The sequence below is a fragment of the Oculina patagonica genome, chromosome 11 (assembly GCF_052425735.1).
Source record: "Oculina patagonica isolate OP01 chromosome 11, crgOcupat, whole genome shotgun sequence".
NCBI lineage: Eukaryota > Metazoa > Cnidaria > Anthozoa > Scleractinia > Oculinidae > Oculina > Oculina patagonica.
Window position 1 is genome coordinate 7,021,300 of NC_135768.1, and position 20,334 is coordinate 7,041,633.

Consider the following 20,334-nt stretch of genomic DNA (forward strand, 5'->3'; position numbering starts at 1 on the left):
TGTGTATTATCGTATCAAGTGAACAAGCAAGCCAGTCAAGCTAAAATGCCCATGATCAAGTCAAATTCAGTGGAGATAGATCCATGCTCGAGAGAATATTTCTCTAATATCATTCTATCTCAACCTGTAAGAGCAAAATTGTTCCCTGATAATGTCATTATAGTTAATTCCTGCGCTTTTGAGCATCTCCGATCAAATGTGGATCCCATTCTACAAGAGTGCAACGAACTGTTTGTCGATAAATGCGCCGACGATGTTTTACCGACATCGATTAGCTTTGGAACCTATTCGCCAAGAGTGAAATTCTTACACTGGAAGGTCTCTGTGTATGCCGACGACCCAGTTCTTTTTAAAACACATCTCTTTTGTCAGTTCAAGCGTGCCTGTGAAGTCATCAGCGGGGATTTTATTTTCGTGTCTTTTCAAGACAGAAGCTTTACTCATTTGACAAGGAAAGTGATGGAAGAGCAGCTCCAGTTGAATGAATGCGACACACGTCATACAAATAAGACGATGATACTGTATGAAAGAAAGCTTGACTGGCCATGCGTTTCAAAATTATGACATGATATATAAATGTGTTTTTTTTTTCTGCCGCATATGCTCGTTTACATTTATATATAAACTTTTATCCCCGCATACAGCCATTTATATCACATGTATAGCTGTCCTAATCCTCACCCATGTCGAAAAAGCCACTTGAAGGCTTACAGTGTAACTTTTTTATGAGTTAATTTGAGTTTATCAATCCATTTGCTGTCATAACATGCAAAATATTTACGACTCAAGTTGTTTTAGTTCTTGCTGCAGAATGGCCAATCTTATTGTCAACGCCAAACGATTCTCACCTCGCTAGATGGTTGAACGTCTTTTGATACATGAAAACTGTCTTCTTATAAATAAGACCATCGTCACTTCTTCAGGACGTAATCTTTCGTTGCACAGCATGAAAATTGGGATTTACGTGAAATTAAAGGTGGTTAAATCTGGTTTAAAGTTGCTTATTCAACTTTACACCATCAATTAAATGTTAGTAAAGGTGGATAAACCAATCTTTACGCTACCATGTGTAAATGTGATTTAAAGTTGGTGTAAAGAAGTCCCATTACCCTGCCTTTAAACTTGAGTGTAATGCTGGCATAAAGGTCAGCTTTAAAAAATGTAAAGTTAGCGTGAATTCGAAGCTGATTAAATTCCTAATTTACGCCAGCTTTATTTGAGCTTAACACCACGGTAAAGTTATGTTTTCATGCTGTGTTGGGCTTTTTCATCCCAGAGAATGAACCGTTTTAAAATGCCTTTGTTATACGAGAGTTTGAAACGGTTGATTTGATTGGCTAAAATCAAGTCATTCGTGCACAGGCTCTGCCGGCTAAGAGAGACAAGCGGCTCTGGGGACAAAAAACGGAATGATTGTGAGTGAACTGAATGTGAAAAGAAGGATATTAACCCTTGGAATCGAAATCGAAACAGATCTCAGCGATTATGTTAGTCGGTGTATTCATAGCGAGTTCAGCTTTTGAACAATTCTTTGTTGCACTGTCTAGTTATAATAGTCGACAGTAGTGTTCGTCACTCAACTACGAGAAGCTACTGTTAGTAGAGATTCTCCGTTCTATAGAATGTAGTTTTGTTGCCATGTGTTTCGCGTCTGGGAACGTTTGTGCAAAACAACAGTCTAGCCAGTAGCAGGAATCACAACGCCGTGCAGCGCAGAACATGATGATTGTACCTTAAGAAGTTCGTCATCAAGGTAATCTAATCCTTACAGTTTTTTTTATTCCAAGTGTAATGGTAAAATGCTCTGTTATAAGAACCTGGTGACAACCTATAGTAAGGCAAGGTTCTGTTTTATTTCCACACATATTTTGTAGCACATTCTGAAGTGTAAAGAAGCACTTTCTAGACACTTTCAGTTTCGAAACAAGTGCGACCATGCAAATGAGATAGGGCTCGATCTGTACGAGGGGGAAACATGAAGTTGGCAACACACTTTGCTCATACAGTCGATCCTCGATTATCCGGACTCGTTGCGAGGGATCTTGGTTATTATAAATAGTCCGGATAATCGAGAGTGCGGATAATCCAAAATATGAATACTAATGAGATCGAAATCTAAACAAAAGGAATGCAGTAAAGGAAACATTTTAATTGCGAAATCATACTTGCATCAGTTGCATGAATACATGTCCACACTGGCTGTTTATGTATTTACTGACATGTTCTTTTAGCAAACAACACTTTTGCTCTATCGCTTCAAACAGACACTTTCAAAAACCTAGTTCATAGCCCGAGTTGGTGTCATATGCAAAACATTCTTTCTAAGAAACAGGGGGTTTCCCTTATGAATATTTCAAACGTTTCGAAGCGAAAGCTTTCACGCGATAAGTCTGAGTAATCCAGTGAGTAATGAAGTAATGAAGAGTAATGAAGTTGGCAACACACTTTGCTCATACAGTCGGTCCTCGATTATCCGGACTCGTTGCGAGGGATCTTGGTAATTATAAATAGTCCGGATAATCGAGAGTGCGGATAATCCAAAATATGAATACTAATGAGATCGAAATCTAAACAAAAGGAATGCAGTAAAGGAAACATTTTAATTGCGAAATCATACTTGCATCAGTTGCATGAATACATGTCCACACTGGCTGTTTATGTATTTACTGACATGTTCTTTTAGCAAACAACATTTTTGCTCTATCGCTTCAAACAGACACTTTCAAAAACCTAGTTCATAGCCCGAGTTGGTGTCATATGCAAAACATTCTTTCTAAGAAACAGGGGGTTTCCCTTATGAATATTTCAAACGTTTCGAAGCGAAAGCTTTCACGCGATAAGTCTGAGTAATCCAGCTTATGGATCTGTTCCTTCCAGAGTTATGCAAGTCATTTTATTCCCTCTCTTCCTTCAAATGAGTGAGAAATATACTAAACCAATTGTATCAAAGAAATTAAGGTGCCCAGAGAAAAAGGTTTAGTAGCGATATCCTTCGTTACGAGTGGAACGTATACCTTAACTGTATTTGCCTTTGTCTGTCTGATTCATGCGGCTTTATTTTTTTATTATTACGAAAAATTATTACTGGACGTCACTAGGTTCTATAATCCAAAACTAAAGGGACAAAAAAGTTTGTATCCACATCAGGCATAAGAGACATTGAATTTTTGTTTAAATCCTTTCAGCTCAGTAGCGTCCTTTGTTTGGCGCTGTGTGCCTTTTACAGGCAGCTGCAAACTGCAAATACATATTTGTAGACTTGCAGACTTTTCACTACGGTTAGCCCACTACAGACCTCGCCTCGCACTCTTTTATCGATTAAAATCGATAATGGTAATGGTAACACAATGGATTATCTAAGTCTGTAGTTTTCAGCGTGCAGTTTGCATCGCTCGTTTGGAAACCAGCGCACTTTGAATTTCAGAGTTGTGGCGGTGCGTGACATACAGTTACGATCGTGTCTGTCAAAATATATCCATAATCTTGTGATATTTAGCCATTTGAGAAGTTAAAGCAGTACAGATAATCAGGGGTTTTGCTAAAAGCAGGCCCGCGGCCCACGGCCCGCGGTCCACTTTGCGGCCCGCGGCCCGGCGGCCCACCCCACGGCCCGCGGCCCGGCGGCCCACCTCACGGCCCGCGGCCCGCGGCCCACCTATAAGCTTAAATCAAAGAAAATCCAAAGTCGAATCTTCAGGAGTCTTCTTCATCGAAAATCGAACGTGAACTGCCCTAAAAAGCTGTTTGAAGTGCCGACAATGGCCCATATTTTCTACACGAGCGAGAAAATACCACAAGTATTCGCGTGTTCGCGTAGTAGACGAGGATCATGACTTACTGTTTCTTCCCCTTTTTGCATTTGATGGCAAATTCGCCAAACTGATTATGAAACTCTTAAACGGATGACTCCCAAATCTCTTTTTATCGATAGGATAGCTGGGATAGCAACGAAACCCGAACGCCTCCATCTTGTTTTACTTCTTCGTCTCGCCCCAGTCTCATATTGACGTCGGATCGAATGCCTGGTTACTAAGCTACGAACGTTGGGCAAACGCACGTCCTTGTTGTCACACAAAAATGCATGTTAAAACCGTGTTTTATGAAGAAATATCTGTCAACAAATACCAAAAAAAGACCAGCCATAAGTCAAAGTTGGTGTTCATTGTATGAATGAGCTGAAATTGTCGGTAAGACTGAAGTATTTTCCTTTTCAATGTTAAGTGAGTTCACGTTCGATTTTCGATAAAGAAGACTCCTGAAGATTCGACTTTGGATTTTCTTTGATTTAAGCTTATAGGTGGGCCGCGGGCCGTGAGGTGGGCCGCCGGGCCGCGGGCCGCGGGGTGGGCCGCCGGGCCGCGGGCCGCAAAGTGGACCGCGGGCCGTGGGCCGCGGGCCTGCTTTTAGCAAAACCCAGATAATCAGTGGCCTAAATGACCAAAGTAAGTTCCAGATGTTTACAGTATTCAGTCCGGCCACAGATGTACGCCAATATGGCGGATCCATAGTGGCTTCTGTAAATTTGTGCAAAACACTTCGACGAACATCTGACCGAAGGGATAACGCATAGCATGGCATAGACCCGATACTTGGAAAAGTGACTTCTTCACTTCCTTCCTATAATATCCCATTTTCTAGTTTTCAGTTTCGATTTATGTTTTTTATTGCGTGTCAGTGAAAACGATTTATTGTAAAGAGAAGCGAAACACTTCCGGGATGAAACGTTTTCTATTATATTGCACTACCCTGTAAGGAATTTTCGGGCTACATTGCTATAATTTCGAAGTACTGGTTGAATGCAGACGTTCTAAAGAAACATTCATGTTGAACAAGTGGCACATGGTAAAAACTAACGAAACTTTCACTTTTAGACGGTGAAAGATTTGGCGGCCCAGAGTGAACCATTTCAGAATTTCATTTCCTTTTGCGGAAGGATTTTACAGTACAGGTAAATAGTCGTATCTGTTTTACATAAAGATTGTTTATCCCTTTCCTCCACGGTGGGGAAAAGGGCCAGTGATCTTAATCGTCATCCTCTAGGCAGATCTGTTTCTAGCGCAAGTTGCTATCTTCCGTCTGCCATCTGGTGCTCACATGTGATCATGTTTAAGTGCAATTTTTGGGTTACTGAGTTATCGTCTGCTATTTACATTACATGCACACTTGTTCCAAATTGGCGCATTATACTTGCATATTATACAGGAATGATGCTATTATGACTATTATTAAAATCGATCGTTATTTAGTCACGTAGCTTTCAGGTAACGACATGGAATCCTGATTTCTCGAGCCTCCAAGACAAAGGAAATTTGGTTTGAGAAGTTGTGCGACTGATAGAAGCGAATTCAAGGAAAGAGCTTTTTGGTTCCACGGTCGGACGGTACGAGAAATGTTGAAATGCAATTATTGTTGAGCTAACCTTTGCGTGACAAGGAACTACACAACATGTACCGTTTTTAAGCGATGACGTCAGTCATCGCATTATGTCATGCGGCGATGTCAGGTTGTACAGGATCTTTTATTTTGTTTCGCGTGATCGAAAAGAAATCAAGTTTAACTTAAAAAGAAATCGGCGCGTAGAACTCAAAGCAAAATACTCCCGTGCAGTTAGAAAGGAGCACTTCAATCATCAACGAAAAAACAAAATGTTTACAAAGAAAATAGGAGTGAGCCGAGATCTCGGTAACTGGGCCAGCCCGGTCAACCAGGATCATATGAAGATTAGAGGGCCTTTTAAAAGTTCATACGATGTCACGCTACAACATAACACAACCTTTCGTGAGACAATAAAAGAGAAACCTAAAAAAAATATAAAAAATAAAATTTTTACTGTTGTTCAATGGAGCAAATCTACGAAGAAAATGTATTATTTGCAGCATTGGCCTGTGACTTCATAATTTACCACTGTATCACATTTGTTCGAATTCCATCAGATCCTTACAATGTAATATATACAATCACTAACATTGCTTATAATGTTTAAAAATGTAAGCTGCAGTTTGATAGTCTTTCCACGCACAAGGGGTCAGTTATTTTATTTACATTAATTTTTTGACAAATTTCCTTAAAATTATGAAGCGTCATTGCTTCTGCGTGCATTGCGTGCCATTTAGTCTAAACCGCAACCTACAAGCGTTTACAGGCCTCTTCAGAAGAAAAAAGTTACTTCTGATGGTAAACTTTGTCAAAAGTGGTTTTCCAAACTGCATATCCCAAGCTGAAAAGATATCAACTCCTCGCCAACCCTACGGAGAATGTCGACATATATGAGCAAACCTTTTCCTGGCCCAAATTCAAATTGACCCTTTCCTTCCCTGGTGAATCACAAGTGAACGGGAAGTGTTTAAACCCATTTATTTTTACTCATTTAAACATCCTCGTTCCCAGAGCCGCTTAGCCGGCAGAGCCTGGGGCACGAGGAACAAGTGGCTCTGGGAACACATGAATTTGATTGCCTAGATCTTTAACAAAGGAAATTTATCTCTAGAAAATCAAGTCAACCACTTTAAAATCACTTTGTTGTAGGGGATTTTAAACGTTAACGGTTGATTTGATTGGCTAGATTTAGCTTAGCAGGCTAAGAGAAACAAGCAACTCTGGGGACAAAAATGGAGATAGAGCCTGGAATCGAGGATGTCCCAATCCCATTTTTTTTTTCAGGGCCCGCATTTTTCCCACTTACCCGTGCTAAAATGCAAAATGTTTACATTCCACTTTTTAGGTTTTCATGGCTTCTGGCTTAGGAGTGCCCACTTCAACGTTTGTTGTATCACGTCCGGGACCTTTTATACCACCCACAGTCCTCACAACCCCCTCAGCTGCAGCCGCGACAGGTGAGTAAAGGGAAGTGAGGCAATTCTTAGTACTTAGCACTGTTTCATGCCCATTCCCGTTGTGGTATGCTAGCCAACAAACAAGTTCTGCAGAAGTTTGACTGCTTCAGGTGTCACACTGAGGATTTGAATGTCGTGTCACGCAGTGCACAGTGTCGTGAAATTTAGTGTCGCGCAAGATGCATTGTCGTACAATGACACTTTTATGCAATCTCGTGTTATTCATGGTATAATCGTATAGACAGTGGAGAACGTTAGGTTCTAATACGATAACGATTGTCCAAAAGTAACAGAGTACTGGCGTGTCAAACAGACTCATTTTGGAAGAAAACTGAAAAGCCTTATATTCGTCGTCATTCTTGCAAAAATGTTGTGCCGAATGCGAGAACTAGTAAAGAAAAAGAAAAAGTGAAGAAACATCACTCAGTTAGCGTTGCGCGCGTGTTGTTACGATATCAATTTTACCTGTAATGTTTCATACAGATCCTTATAATTTTGCCGCCGCCATTTTGACATAATACAGTCAACTCTCTCTTAACGGACACCTCAAAAAGACAGATACCTCCATTAGACGGTCATGGTCCCTGCCGTTTTTCAGTCATTTTACTGTAACCAAACTCCTTATAAGACAGACACCTCTCTAAGACGGACAACGGACACTTTGAAACCGTCAACGGACACTTAAAAACTGTTTTTTTTTTTCGTGTTGTATTAGTGAAAATACTGTAAAACTTTGTAAAGACTTAAAGCAGTTAGCCAGCGCCCTTAAGATACGTGTATACCAAGTTACTAACCAAACAATGACGCTTTAACGGATTACTTTTCTGCTTACGTGTATGGACACTAAAGAGGTCGTTTTCTGCTTACAGTATTACAGTTTAAAGAAGCTTTCAATTTTTGCTTTAACAAGCAAATACGGTCCTTTTATTATTTTAGTCTTGTTGCAGTTAGCTAAGGTTTGATGCATTGTGCAAAGGTTTAGCTTTATTATCTCATAATAACTGGTGTCTTGTTAATACTTCGACTCTCTACAGAGCGGACACCTCTCTAAGACGGACAGCTGCGGCCGGTTCCTAAGGTGTCCGTCTTAGAGAGAGTTGACTGTAGTCCTAACGTGACCCTGGGCTCCCTGTGGTGATAGTAAGGGAAACTCGTCGAGTGTCGCATTTGCGACGCAATTAAACACAATAAAGTCACCATAATAAGCCGAAAAAGGAATCGGAACAAAAGGGAAAGGCAGAAGTATTTATCTACATCAATTTACTGTTTTTTATCACTTTATAGTAAGCAGCTTTGATCTCGGAGAACACCAGAAAAGATGGGTTGTGATTGGTGTAACCTTAAACAGGCTTCTCTTACCGGTACTCCGTGATTTTACCAGTCGAGAAATATCCAAACACTACGCATCACTAAAGCGTTCCAGTGCAATAGATACGCAGGTTTACCCAACTTACGTGAAAAACGATGGACCATTTAACTTCAACTACGGCAGTATCAACAACAACTGGGGGAGGTTCAAGAGAAAGAAACGTTTGTATGACTACACAGTTAACACAGCTGAAGACCTGGGCAAACTTTACCTCGAACCGCACATGGCCAAGTTTACAGGTTTGAAATCAGGACACTGTTCACTAATTAGCCTTTGAGTGCGAAATACAGTGCTAGTCTGAGAAAAAAATGGAATCCAGTGTCGAATAATTTCTGTACAATTTATCCTGTGAATATGTACAAGTGCTAAAAACTAAAACGTACTCTAAAAGAATTTGCTGATCAAATGTGAGAACTCGAAACCGAGGCTGATCGCGTTTCTAAATTTGAATACATTGTAAATCTGTTTGTAGACATTGCAGACAAATGTACAGACGGAGGGGTGGAGGCGTCCTAAATGTGCGATTGACTAGAACTCCTCTTAACCACACCAGCTGAGCAAATTTATTCTCTTGCAGGATTTGATAATACCTGCGATCTGTCTGCAGTGTTAGGAATTCTGGGGAAAGCGTCCGTTTTCCATGCCCATGTTCAAAGCAACGCAAAGGACGTGCATTCTAAGGTCAGAAATGAGTGGGGTCATTGTAACTTTGACCACTGGACTGCGTTGGAATATATGAAGTGCTTTCAGTTCATGGAGACGCTGGTTCGTTCGTTGAAGCTTCCAGCCCCCGATGAAAAGAAAGTTGTTGACGATCTCCACGACTGGGAGACCAAGGGTCAGTAAAACTAATTCAAAAATAATGAAGATTAATTTTTCAACAATGACACCAGCATGGGACAAAGAAAAATTCTGAGTCCCCGACGGGAATCGAACCCATGGCCTCCCAGATACCGGCTGGGCGCTCTAACCAACTGAGCTACCGGTATCTGGGAGGCCATGGGTTCGATTCCCGTCGGGGACTCAGAATTTCTCTTTGTCCCATGCTCGTGTCATTGTTGATAAATTAATGTTCATTATTTATCACCGAGTTTAAAATTTACCATCTTTATTATTTACTAATTCAAAAATGCTTCGATCAAGTAGCTATGTCTTGAAAGTTGGACATTACTGAAAGTTGGACATAACTGTTTCTTAACCTACGCCTTTTAGCAAGCACAATGATAATCCACTCGCCGGTGTAAGCTTTTTCTTTCCCTCGCTACTTCCCCTTTGTGGACAATTTATTTGATTAATGTATTTCAATATACTTTAATACTGCTCATGACTGACCGTGGGAAAATTTCGACAGCGATTCTATGTCCTCTAAAATACTTTGTGTAAACTATTAATATAGTTTGGATAGAAAGGCACGGATACTATTAGTCCGTCCGTCCGTCCGCCCGTCGGTCCTTCCGTCCGTCAGAGAGTCAGTCAGTTAATCAGTCAGATAGACAGACAGACAGACAGACAGACAGTTATTTAGCTATTGACTTATTTGTTGATTTATTGATTAATTGACTGGGAATTTATCTTTTGATCTGACAGGCTTGCAGTTGTGCATGGGATGTCCAGTGGATAAAGATTTAATGAAACTTGTCAGTGATGAAGTTACAAACCTAGAACAAGACGTGGAAGAAATGAGGAAATCCAACACTGAAGAAGCCAAAAAGATAAGTAATTCCATTGAAACGATTAGGTACAAAATTGACGAATTTAACAAGCGTATAGTGGAAGTAGAAAATCAAATCGATGAAGATCGAAAGAAGCAATTAAAACAGAACCAAGCCTTTTCGGAAGCAATTGACGAAATTAGCAGTGACTTGACGAACATAGAAGAACGCCAAGATACAAACGAAGAGAACTTAGCCTCGTTAGAAAAAAGACAAAGTAACCTAGAATCAGCAGTGTCTTCTCTTACAGAGGAGCAAACAACCCTTGAATCGAAAGTAGGAGCCGTAGAAGTGAACCAAAATGAGTTGGAGTCAAGGGTGTCGGCGCTGGAATTATCAGTAGACCGTCAATCAAGTACTTCGACTAACGCTACCATTTTCCACGCACCTAGTCGCAATCCGTGCTTTTGTGGTCGTGATAATGAGCTGCAAGCGATAACCAATCACTTGGAAGAAATGGCAAGTGGTTGTGCTTTCTCGGCTATTTGTGGGCTTGGTGGTGTAGGAAAAACCTCTGTTGCTGTCGAGTATCTCTGGCGAATGAGAAGAGAATACCCCGGAGGTGTATTCTGGACATCGGGCGAAAATAACAGTCTCTTCCAAATTTCTATCACTGACATGGCACGGCAGATTGGAACATTTGAAGATGAATTTTCCTGTACCTTATCCAAAACCCTTGGCTGGTTACAGAACCAGAATCAGTTGTGGTGCCTAGTTGTTGATAATCTTGACGAGCTAGAAATGTCTCTGGACTTGCGAAAGCTACTCATGGGTCACTGGAAACAAGCAGCACATGGTCATATCATCGTAACCACCAGGAGAGAGACAAAGGAGGTCAGTGAAGATGTCGCTATCGAAGAACAGTTTTGTATTGGGATGAACTGTTTAACAGAGGAAGACGGCATTCAGCTTTTGAGAATGCGAACGGAAAAAGTTGAGGGAGAAGACAGCGAAATTCGTGAGCTCGTCAACGAGCTTGGAGGTCTTCCTTTGGCTCTTGATCAAGCTGCGGCCTACATACGATGTCTTCGCTGTTCAGTGAAAGATTATGTACTGCAGTACAAGACTCAAAAATTGCATCTATTGCAAAGAAAAAAGGCCCAAAGTCGTGTGGAAAATACATCCCCTGAGCGCCTGGCTGTCCACACAACATGGCTTTTAAATTTTGAATACATCAGTCGCCTGTCAGAAGAGAGGGAGTTGGGAGAGGCCCCAACTCTTGTCATGGAAATGTCCGCCTTTCTTGGTCCCGACGATATTCCTATTGAAGTTATCAACAAAGGAGCCCCAGAGGTAGACAGCACCTGCACAGTTTATGCTTCTGACACTTCACTAGGGAAAGATGAAATTATTTCTCTTCTGACTGAGTTTTCGCTTTTTCAGCGATATGGCACGAATTCGTACAGTGTTCATCGCCTTGTTCAAGAGGTAATCCGGAGTAGAATGGATGAAAATCGAAAGCAATTTATTCTCTCATGCGCCACACGTTTTCTCCACCATGCTTTAGTTAGTACGCTTTCCCCCGCGGAGGTATGTGAGCGTTTCACTAAAGATTCAGTGTTCAGCATCGAAGATCCGCCTTCCTTGCAGCTGTGGGGAAAATTAGCGTCGCATGCCACTTATTTGCAAGAACACTTGTCTATCTTCACTTCAACAAACAAATCATCTGTCCAGAAACTATTGCACACCGAAGAAACGGTACGATTATACAACGAGGCAGCAATATTTTTCAGTGCTTCACAAGAGAAGATCAGAGCACAAGACTTGCAAAAACAGAAACTGGAGATTCTGGTGCACCTTGAAGAGTTAACCCTGGAAGAAAATCCAAAACTTCCTCAATATTTCATGGATATTCCCTTGAAAGACAGAGATTACAAGCTTATATCACATTGCCTAAGACAACCACTTCCTGATAAAGAAGCCTTTGCTGACAGAGATACTACTCAAAATGGTAGCAAGAAAAAAGCTGATGAACTCAGAGAACAAGGAAACCTTGCCGTTAAAAGTGAACACTTTGAAGAAGCATCAGATCTGTATACCAAAGCCATTGGAGTCTCTTCTTCCGATTATCGACTGTATTCTAACCGAGCACTTTGCCATTTGAAACTTGGCCAGCCACAGAAGGCGGTCGAAGACTGTGAACAGTGCATTTCTCTAAAGCCCTTTTACAGCAAGGCACTTCATCGAATGGCTTGGGCTATTCACGAGCTTGTTAAAAATGGATCAACTCATTTAATGGGACGGGAAAGGGCTACCGCAGCAATGGCCGTTCACTTCGATGCGGATCTTCGTCGTGACCGAAAATTTTGCAAAATGTTTCCAGAAGTACACTACAGAGTTATAGATAATGGAACTCAGCTCAACCAGGACTCGTTGATGGCGCAAGAGGAGACCTTTCTTTTACGTGAAGGGGAGTATGAAATGCCTTTCTTTTTAGCCAAAACTGATCTTCAGTTCGTAGGTCTTGGCTCCAAGGCTGTTCTTCGGTGTAAGAACGTATGCGCAGTCGTAGATGCTAGGTGCTACTTTGAAAATGTTGTTTTTCCAAAGGCGAACGCGTCTCTTTTCTGTCAAGAACACGGTGGAGTTATTGTGATGAACCGCTGTGAAATCTCAGCTGGATCGTTGAGTTGTGAGGATTATCCAGATTGCATTGGAGGACCGGGATGCATAGCAAAGCCTACTTGTGATCGCAGCCGAAAAATTGGTAACCCGAACTTACAGTCTGGTATATGGGGTTCTCCAGGCGTTAGAATTTTTAACGGCGCCTTCGGACTTATGGAAAATTGTGTCATTCATCACTGTGGAGGCGGAGGAGTCGAAGTCGAAGGAGAACAATCTCACCTAGTTGTCAGAAAATGTGAAGTGTACAAAAATCATCTATTTGGTTTGGCAGCGAGATGGGGAGGAAAGCTCTCTGCATCAGAGAACAGAATATTCGACGGGAGCTGCCATGGCGTCTTAATTGCACCGGAAGCAGGTGAATCTCTTATTGAAAACAACAACATTTTTGAAAATGGCAAAGAAGGGGTACATGTGGATCAAAGCACCGCGAACCAAGTCATCATATGCAACAACGAAATTCATCATAACCGATCGTCTGGCGTAGTGCTGCTTCTTTCGCAAGTTTTGATTGAGAACAACAAAATATTTGAGAATGGATTTTGGGGCATCGTGGCTAATACAAGAACATCCGCGCATATTAAAGAAAACAGTATTTTTGGGAATAAATGTGGTGGCATCTTCATTGGTATCAATTATTCAGGTAGAGTTCATCTGGAAACAAACATTGTTCGAGACCACAGCGGCCCTTGGCTCGAGTATTATCAACAGCATGTTGACTCTCCCAACGCGGAGCCCGCCTTACACAGTGGCAAAGCAATTCCTGGTGTTTGTTATCCTCCAGGGGAGTGGAAGTATTATTCAAATCCTCCGATTCTTAACGGAAACAAGGATATCAATAATGAGGAAAGGTTGTTTCATCCTGGAGAAGTAGTTGGTAGACCGTGTAGTGGATGCACGTATTGTCATCGCTCAGGAGACGAGTTAATGCGCCTTAAGAAGTGCCCTAATTGTAACATTGCATCTTATTGCAGTAAAAAATGCCAGCGCAAGCATTGGCCTAAACATACAACTTTGTGCAAAGCACTGAAAAGTCGTTATTCTGTAACGGTGCAACTCATTAAACTAAACACGATTGGGAAGAATTTGCTTGCGTTCAGAATATTTGGATCTCATTTAAAAGGCACTGGAGAGGGCCCTAAGCCCAAACTTAACAGTCGTCAGAAGTTTATCGTTAAGATTCAAACTGAGCCTGAAAATTGCCATCCATTGCAGTTAATGAGCGTCTATGACAAGAGTGTCACTGTTGATTGCGACATTCGAAGTCCTGAAGTCTTCGGTATCATTATGGAATGCGGTGTTCTGGGAGCCTTAAACAGATTTACGAGCAAAAAGGCCTTTTTCTGGGCCATGTTTGCTGACAACGGAGAGAAGTTAACAATTTTCTTAGACCACTTGGCACCTTATCAGGAGTGGTAAAGGCTTGATTTGCCCAACCATTTGTCACCAGAGTTGGTCTTTCGGTAGACAATTTCAGTCAATTAAGCTTGAAAATTGAGGTTTTGACTGTTTGGACAGAAATTATTCCCCTTTCGTTCAACATTGTAAAGTCGAAAATCGAACAACAGAAACCAACCAGGGAGAAGCGAGTGTTGTGATATTGAATAAGTTTGTATATTTAAGTTTTGCACGTGACTAAGATTGCTATGTAACCGCGCCTCGGTCTCGCGTGGTCTTGTTCGTCAGCCATTAAAAGTTGTTGTGTTAGCTTGGACTCGGCGTCTTTACGTTGATTGTAACATGGTGTCAGACGCGGGATTTTAACCCAACTGTTCAGAATAACTTCGTAGCTTCGAAGTCTTCAAGTCCAGCGCTTCGTCCGCGATTGGTAGGCTGTTGTGAAGTCTATAGTTTGCGTTCGAGTTTGCTTTGGTTCGTTGCACGTGGCATTACAAGTATCATGGCTGCTGTCAGTACTACAGCGAAAATTCCCTCGCCGCTGAATCTTACCGACCGTTTGCATCAAGGAGAAAATTGGAAATCGTTTCGACGTGAATGGAAGTTTTACGAGCTAGCGGCTGGCATTCACAAGAAACAAGAAGTTCGGGTGGCTTCGCTGTTGAATGTGATCGGTAAAGAAGGAATGGACATGTACGACACCTTCCAATGGGCTAATGCTTCGGACGCTCTAAAGATTGATAAGGTTCTTGAAAAGTTCGAAGAGCGTTGTGTCCCTGCACGGAACGAAACGTATGAAAGATATGTTTTCTTCAAACGTGAGCAATTGTCCAGTGAGTCGCTTGATAATTACATAACTGCATTGATGAAGCTTTCATAATCGTGTGGTTTTGGCGCGTTACGAGAATCGCTGGTTCGAGACCGCTTAATTCTCGGTGTGAAGGATGATAGAGTTCGTGAAAAGCTTCTTGGAAAGCGAGACCTCGATCTCGATAAAGCCATCGAAACTATCAAGGCAAGTCAAGTTACTCACGAGCGAGCGACCGAAATTTCAGAAGAATCTTCAGGACACGAAGATATTAATCGAGTGAGTCACAAACCTCCTTTTAAAAACAAGCGCCGGAAAACGCCGCCTCCCAAGCTTCCGTCGCCAAACAAGGGACTTCCCAAGCTGAAAGAGTGTTTGTTTTGTGGTGGTAAACATGCACTGGAAAGGAAATTGTGCCCGGCCTCTGGTCAGAAATGTAAGAAGTGTGGTAAACAAGGTCATTTTGCAGTCAAGTGTCATGGCAACTCAGAAGGTGCGAAAGTTCACATGGTCGAAGAAGAATTTTACATTCATAGCATCAGTGGTCAAGATCAAGCTCTCGTTTCACTAACTGTCAATGATTCAGCATCAGTGACATTTCAAATTGATACAGGTTCAACTGCAAATATTTTGCCACTGCAGGATTACAACAGGGCAACAAACGATCACAGCAAAGCTAAAATTGTTCCCAAGGACATTACACTTGTTATGCATGATCTCTCGAGGCGAAAGGCACTGGGTTTTGCAAGGTTGAAAGTGGAACATAATGGTAGTAAGCATGAACTGAATTTTGTCATTGTTGACCAGATGGTCACACCTTTGCTTGGTTTGCAGTCATCAAAGGGGATGGGTCTTATCAAGATTATGGTCTCTGGTGTTGATACCCCTATCAATAATGTAGTTGAAGCCCCAAAACAAGATCCAGCAGTTTCTGAGGATGTCACCAATGATCCTGTGCTTAGTCCTTTTGTTGATGTGTTCCAAGGCATTGGCTGTTTACCCGGGAAATACAACATCCAGCTAAGTAAAGATGTTCACCCTGTTGTTCACCCCCCACGAAGAGTGCCTGTTCCTAAGAAAGAGGCAATGAAGACCGAGCTTGACAAGATGGTTGCCAAGGAGATTATTACTCCAGTTACAGAGCCAACTGACTGGGTGTCGAGTGTCTTAGCAGTACCCAAGAAGGATGGATCGGTTCGCATTTGTCTAGATCCCAAAGATTTGAACACTGCCATTAAGCGCTCTCATTACCCTTTACCGACAGTTGAAGATATCACAACTCGTCTCACAAATGCCAAAGTGTTCAGTGTGTTTGATGCGAAAAGTGGATTTTGGCAAGTAAAACTAACTGAGCAATCAAGCTTTTACACCACTTTTAACACCCCCTTTGGCCGTTTTCGTTGGCTGAAAATGCCATTTGGCCTAAGTTCTGCGCCCGAGATATGGCAGCGGAAGATGCATGAATCAATTGAGGATCTCCAAGGAGTGGAAGTTATCGCCGATGATTTCCTGGTTTGTGGATTTGGAGACACTGTCGATGAAGCAGTAAAGGATCATGATCAGAATTTAACGGCTTTCCTTGAAAGATGCCGTGAGTTGAATCTGACACTTAATCTTCAGAAGGTTAAGCTTCGCCTATCAGAAGTACCATTCATGGGTCATCTACTCACTGCTGATGGTGTGGTGACCGACCCAAACAAAGTTCGTGCCATACGTGACATGCCAACCCCGACAGATGTCAAATCCCTAAAGCGATTCCTTGGCATGGTTACTTACTTGGCTAAGTTCTTACCAAACCTGTCCAGTGTCTGCGAGCCGTTGAGACGACTGGAGCTTAAGAATACTGAATGGTGTTGGCTGCCTGTTCATGATGAAGCTGTCCAGAGCATCAAGAATCTTGTTTGTAAAGCTCCAGTGTTGAAGTTTTACGATGTCAATCAGGAAGTCACAATCGAAAGTGACGCATCGCTTTCTGGACTTGGCGCCTCCCTACTTCAGGAGAGTCAGCCAGTTGCATTTGCCTCTAGAGCCCTAACTCCAGCAGAAGGTCGTTACGCGCAGATTGAAAAGGAGCTTCTCTCAGTCGTGTTTGCCTGTGAGCGATTTGATACGTACCTGTTTGGTCGAGATGTGGTACACGTTAAAACAGATCATCAGCCCCTAGAAGCTATCTTCAAGAAGGACCTTGGCTCTGCTCCCAAGCGTCTCCAGCGGATGCTGTTGCGTCTACAGCGATACAACCTTGATGTAAAGTACCAAAAAGGAAGCTCGATGGTTATGTCAGATCCCCTGTCCAGAGCCTATCTGGATGAACCTCCCACTCAGACCGAGTACTGTAGTGAGTTAGAGGCGATAATACTTACAGAGGATCTTCCCATTTCAGAAGCACGACTATTGGAATTCAAAGAAGGCACAGCCTCAGATGAAAACCTTCAAACCCTTATGTCAGTTGTCCCAGAAGGGTGGCCTAGCACTCCCGATGAAGTTCCAGCAGAGGTCAAGCCATATTTTCAGTTTCGAGATGAAATCACAGCTCAAAATGGTTTGCTGTTCAAGGCTGAGCGTCTTATTGTACCTGCCAAGCTAAGAAAGAAATGATGGAAATGGTTCATTCGTCTCATCTCGGTATCGAGGGATGTCTTAGACGAGCTAGAGAGGTGTTTTACTGGCCGCGTATGAATGCTGAGTTGAAAGACTTCATTCTCAAGTGTGATATTTGCAATTCCTTCAAGCCAGAGCAGCCTCGAGAACCGCTAATGCCCCATGAAATTCCATCAAGGCCTTGGCAAAAAGTTGGCACAGATATGTTCTTCTTTGATGGGCGTCAGTACCTGATTACAGTTGATTATTACTCCTCTTTCTTCGAGGTTGACAAGCTTGAAAAGACAGACTCCAGAACAGTTATTGTGAAGTTGAAAATGCATTTTAGTCGTCATGGAATTCCGGAGGTTGTAATCTCCGACAACGGACCACAGTATTCTTCTGCTGAGTTTGCAAAGTTTGCAAATGACTGGCACTTTCAACACCTCACATCCTCTCCGCGCTATCCCCAAAGTAATGGAAAGGTCGAGAGTGCTGTGAAAATCTGTGAAAACCTAATGAAGAAGGCAGCGTGTGGAGAGTTTGACCCGTACCTTGCTCTTCTAGACTACCGCAACACGCCCACAGAAATTGGTTCATCCCCCGCACAAAGGCTGTTCAGCAGAAGAACACGCAATTTGTTACCTCTGTCAAGTAAACAACTACAGCCTAACACACTTCCCCCACAAGCCGTCCAAGAAAAGCTGATTAACTCTAAACAAAAGCAGGCTTTCTACTACAACCTGAAAGGTAAAGCATTGCCTGAGTTGCAACCTGAACAGACAGTCAGGATGAAGAAGCCCAAAGAATCTACTTGGACAGAAGCTGTTTGTAAGAAAATGATTGGCCCACGTTCCTATGTTGTTGTATCGGGTGGCCAAACGTACAGGCGAAATCGCCGACAGCTGCGATCAGTGCCACAATCAGATTCTTCAACTATTGTGCAACCAGCATTTGAGCCACTGCGATCATTGCCACCAGCAGATTCCCCATCTGTTGTGAAACCTGCAGCTGAACCTCTGCCTGTTGTGAAACCTTCAGCTGAACCTCCGCCCGTTGTGAAACCTGCAGCAGAGCATGTGGAACTTGCATCCAATCCGACTGTTACAAGGAGTGGTCGTATTGTGAAACCACCAGCCCGTTTTCAGGACTTTACTACTTAGACCTGTGAGACATTTTTATTTGGAACTCTGATTCATTGTTGAACATGTACACTGTTGTTGTTTTTATTACTAAGGAACTCAGTCGCTTTTTGTGCGAGAACTTTGTGAAAGACACTTTCTTTACAAAGGGGAAGATGTTGTGATATTGAATAAGTTTGCATATTTAAGTTTTGCACGTGACTAAGATTGCTATGTAACCGCGCCTCGGTCTCGCGTGGTCTTGTTCGTCAGCCATTAAAAGTTGTTGTGTTAGCTTGGACTCGGCGTCTTTACGTTGATCGTAACAGCGAGGTCAAACGAACAGCACGAACTGCTACGGCTGCCGTGATGAACTGCAAAAAATTAAAATATCATCGAACAGAAGCTACATTTATTTGGCAAATTAAGACGGGGGTACACGTGACGTTCAGTGAAGTTTTAAGAGGTTTAAAGGAAGGATTAAAGGAAGAAAATTATTTTTGGAACATTGCAGTTGACCCCAACGCAAGAGCACCCCAGGTTGTCTGGGGACTGTTTTGATGCCCATCTACTAATCTTAAACTTCAAATTCTAGTTTTAAAATCCATTGAATCTTTAATATTTCTTATTCGTCTAAATTTCACTAATCCATTGAGAAAACCTATCTCCTCCCAAACATCCCTAAAAAATCACCCAAACTTTATAAAACACTGCACAACTTGATGAGCGTAGCGTTTTGGGATTGCTTGTAATATTTGAGTCGGAATTAGACATGCCCGTCTTTGTTATTCTATCACAGCTATATCAATAACGTTAAGGAAAATCTTTTAGCACAAACGCAAACAAGGTTTACCAATTAACAATTTGAGGTGATAGTGACGTCAAAATCTCTTTCCATTGCAACGTTATATGAGGTTAAAGATACACTATTTGGACCTTTCGAGGCTAATAACTCAAAAACTTCTCGGTGAAATTTTTTTTTTCACATATCTTTATTCAACAGACAAAATAAACATTTGTTTTGCAAAATTTTGAAAAATATGTCAAAAGGATTCAGAGCTACGTTATTTTTGCATAAAGGTGACTCCGAACATTTCTGGCAAAATATTTTAAGAAATTGTCAGATCGTTTTTTCTGTCCTTTAGACAAACATATATGAAATACAAAAACTTTTACCTATTAATTTTAGAGTAATAAGCCTCAAACGCTCAAAAAAGGTATCTTTGATAATTTTTTAGTTGCCGTGGCAACGAATTTTGACGTCACAGTGGCTCCAATTTGTTCATAAGTAAAACCTTTACAAGGATGTTCTGAAAGTTAAACCTGAACATTACACATATAGCAGAAATAGAATGCCAAAGACAGGAATATTTAAACTATTACGAGCCACCTTAAGCCCAAGTAAGGCGGTGCTAAAACGGCCTTTAAGTGTATCTCCGCCGTAACAAGCCAGACAAAACAAAAGGGAGTGGAAATCTACAGACCAGCTAGAAAATTCGCAACAACATCGACGACAACCGAAACACCTTAGCAGGCATCAATCGAGTGAACTAACTCTTCCAACAACGCTCACCCAGAAGCCATGCAAAACTTTAAATGAATCGATGTTTATTTCCCAGAATATGTAATTTTTATATTACAATTTTTAGTACAGTAAAACAAAGCAAAGCACTGAAAATAGGGCAAAGCAAAGTAAAGTAAAGCCTTTATTTTTTAGGGTGACACTTTACAGGTTTTTATTGATGAACTCGTGGCCCTAACAATAATAAAAAGCTAAAATGTTAAATAGTGGGAGGAAGCTAAACAAAAACCTGGGGCCTTTTAGAAGTACTTTTTTTCTATTGATCAACCTAAATAATTATAGCTAATTAATTGGTTTAGCGAGGCGCAA

General features: G+C 41.7%; 2 protein-coding genes and 1 pseudogene across 3 annotated transcripts in view; all 3 read left to right on the top strand.

Annotated features, from left to right (window-relative positions):
- Positions 1–20,334, top strand: part of LOC144629554 (histidine N-acetyltransferase-like) — a 166,117-nt pseudogene that overhangs the window by 141,057 nt on the left and 4,726 nt on the right. The gene's annotated exons all lie outside the window — the stretch shown is intronic.
- LOC144629572 (uncharacterized) lies at positions 10–632 on the top strand (the record flags this gene model as incomplete). Its single annotated transcript, XM_078487813.1, has 1 exon — positions 10–632. A coding segment is annotated over one exon (555 nt), but the record flags the coding sequence as incomplete, so codon positions are not given.
- On the top strand, positions 1,641–14,241 carry LOC144629874 (uncharacterized). Its single transcript, XM_078488116.1, has 6 exons — positions 1,641–1,753; positions 4,872–4,948; positions 6,722–6,833; positions 8,118–8,441; positions 8,780–9,040; positions 9,790–14,241. The coding sequence occupies exons 3-6, from the start codon at positions 6,728–6,730 to the stop codon at positions 13,953–13,955; spliced, it is 4,857 nt and encodes a 1,618-aa protein (XP_078344242.1). The 5' UTR covers positions 1,641–1,753; positions 4,872–4,948; positions 6,722–6,727; the 3' UTR covers positions 13,956–14,241.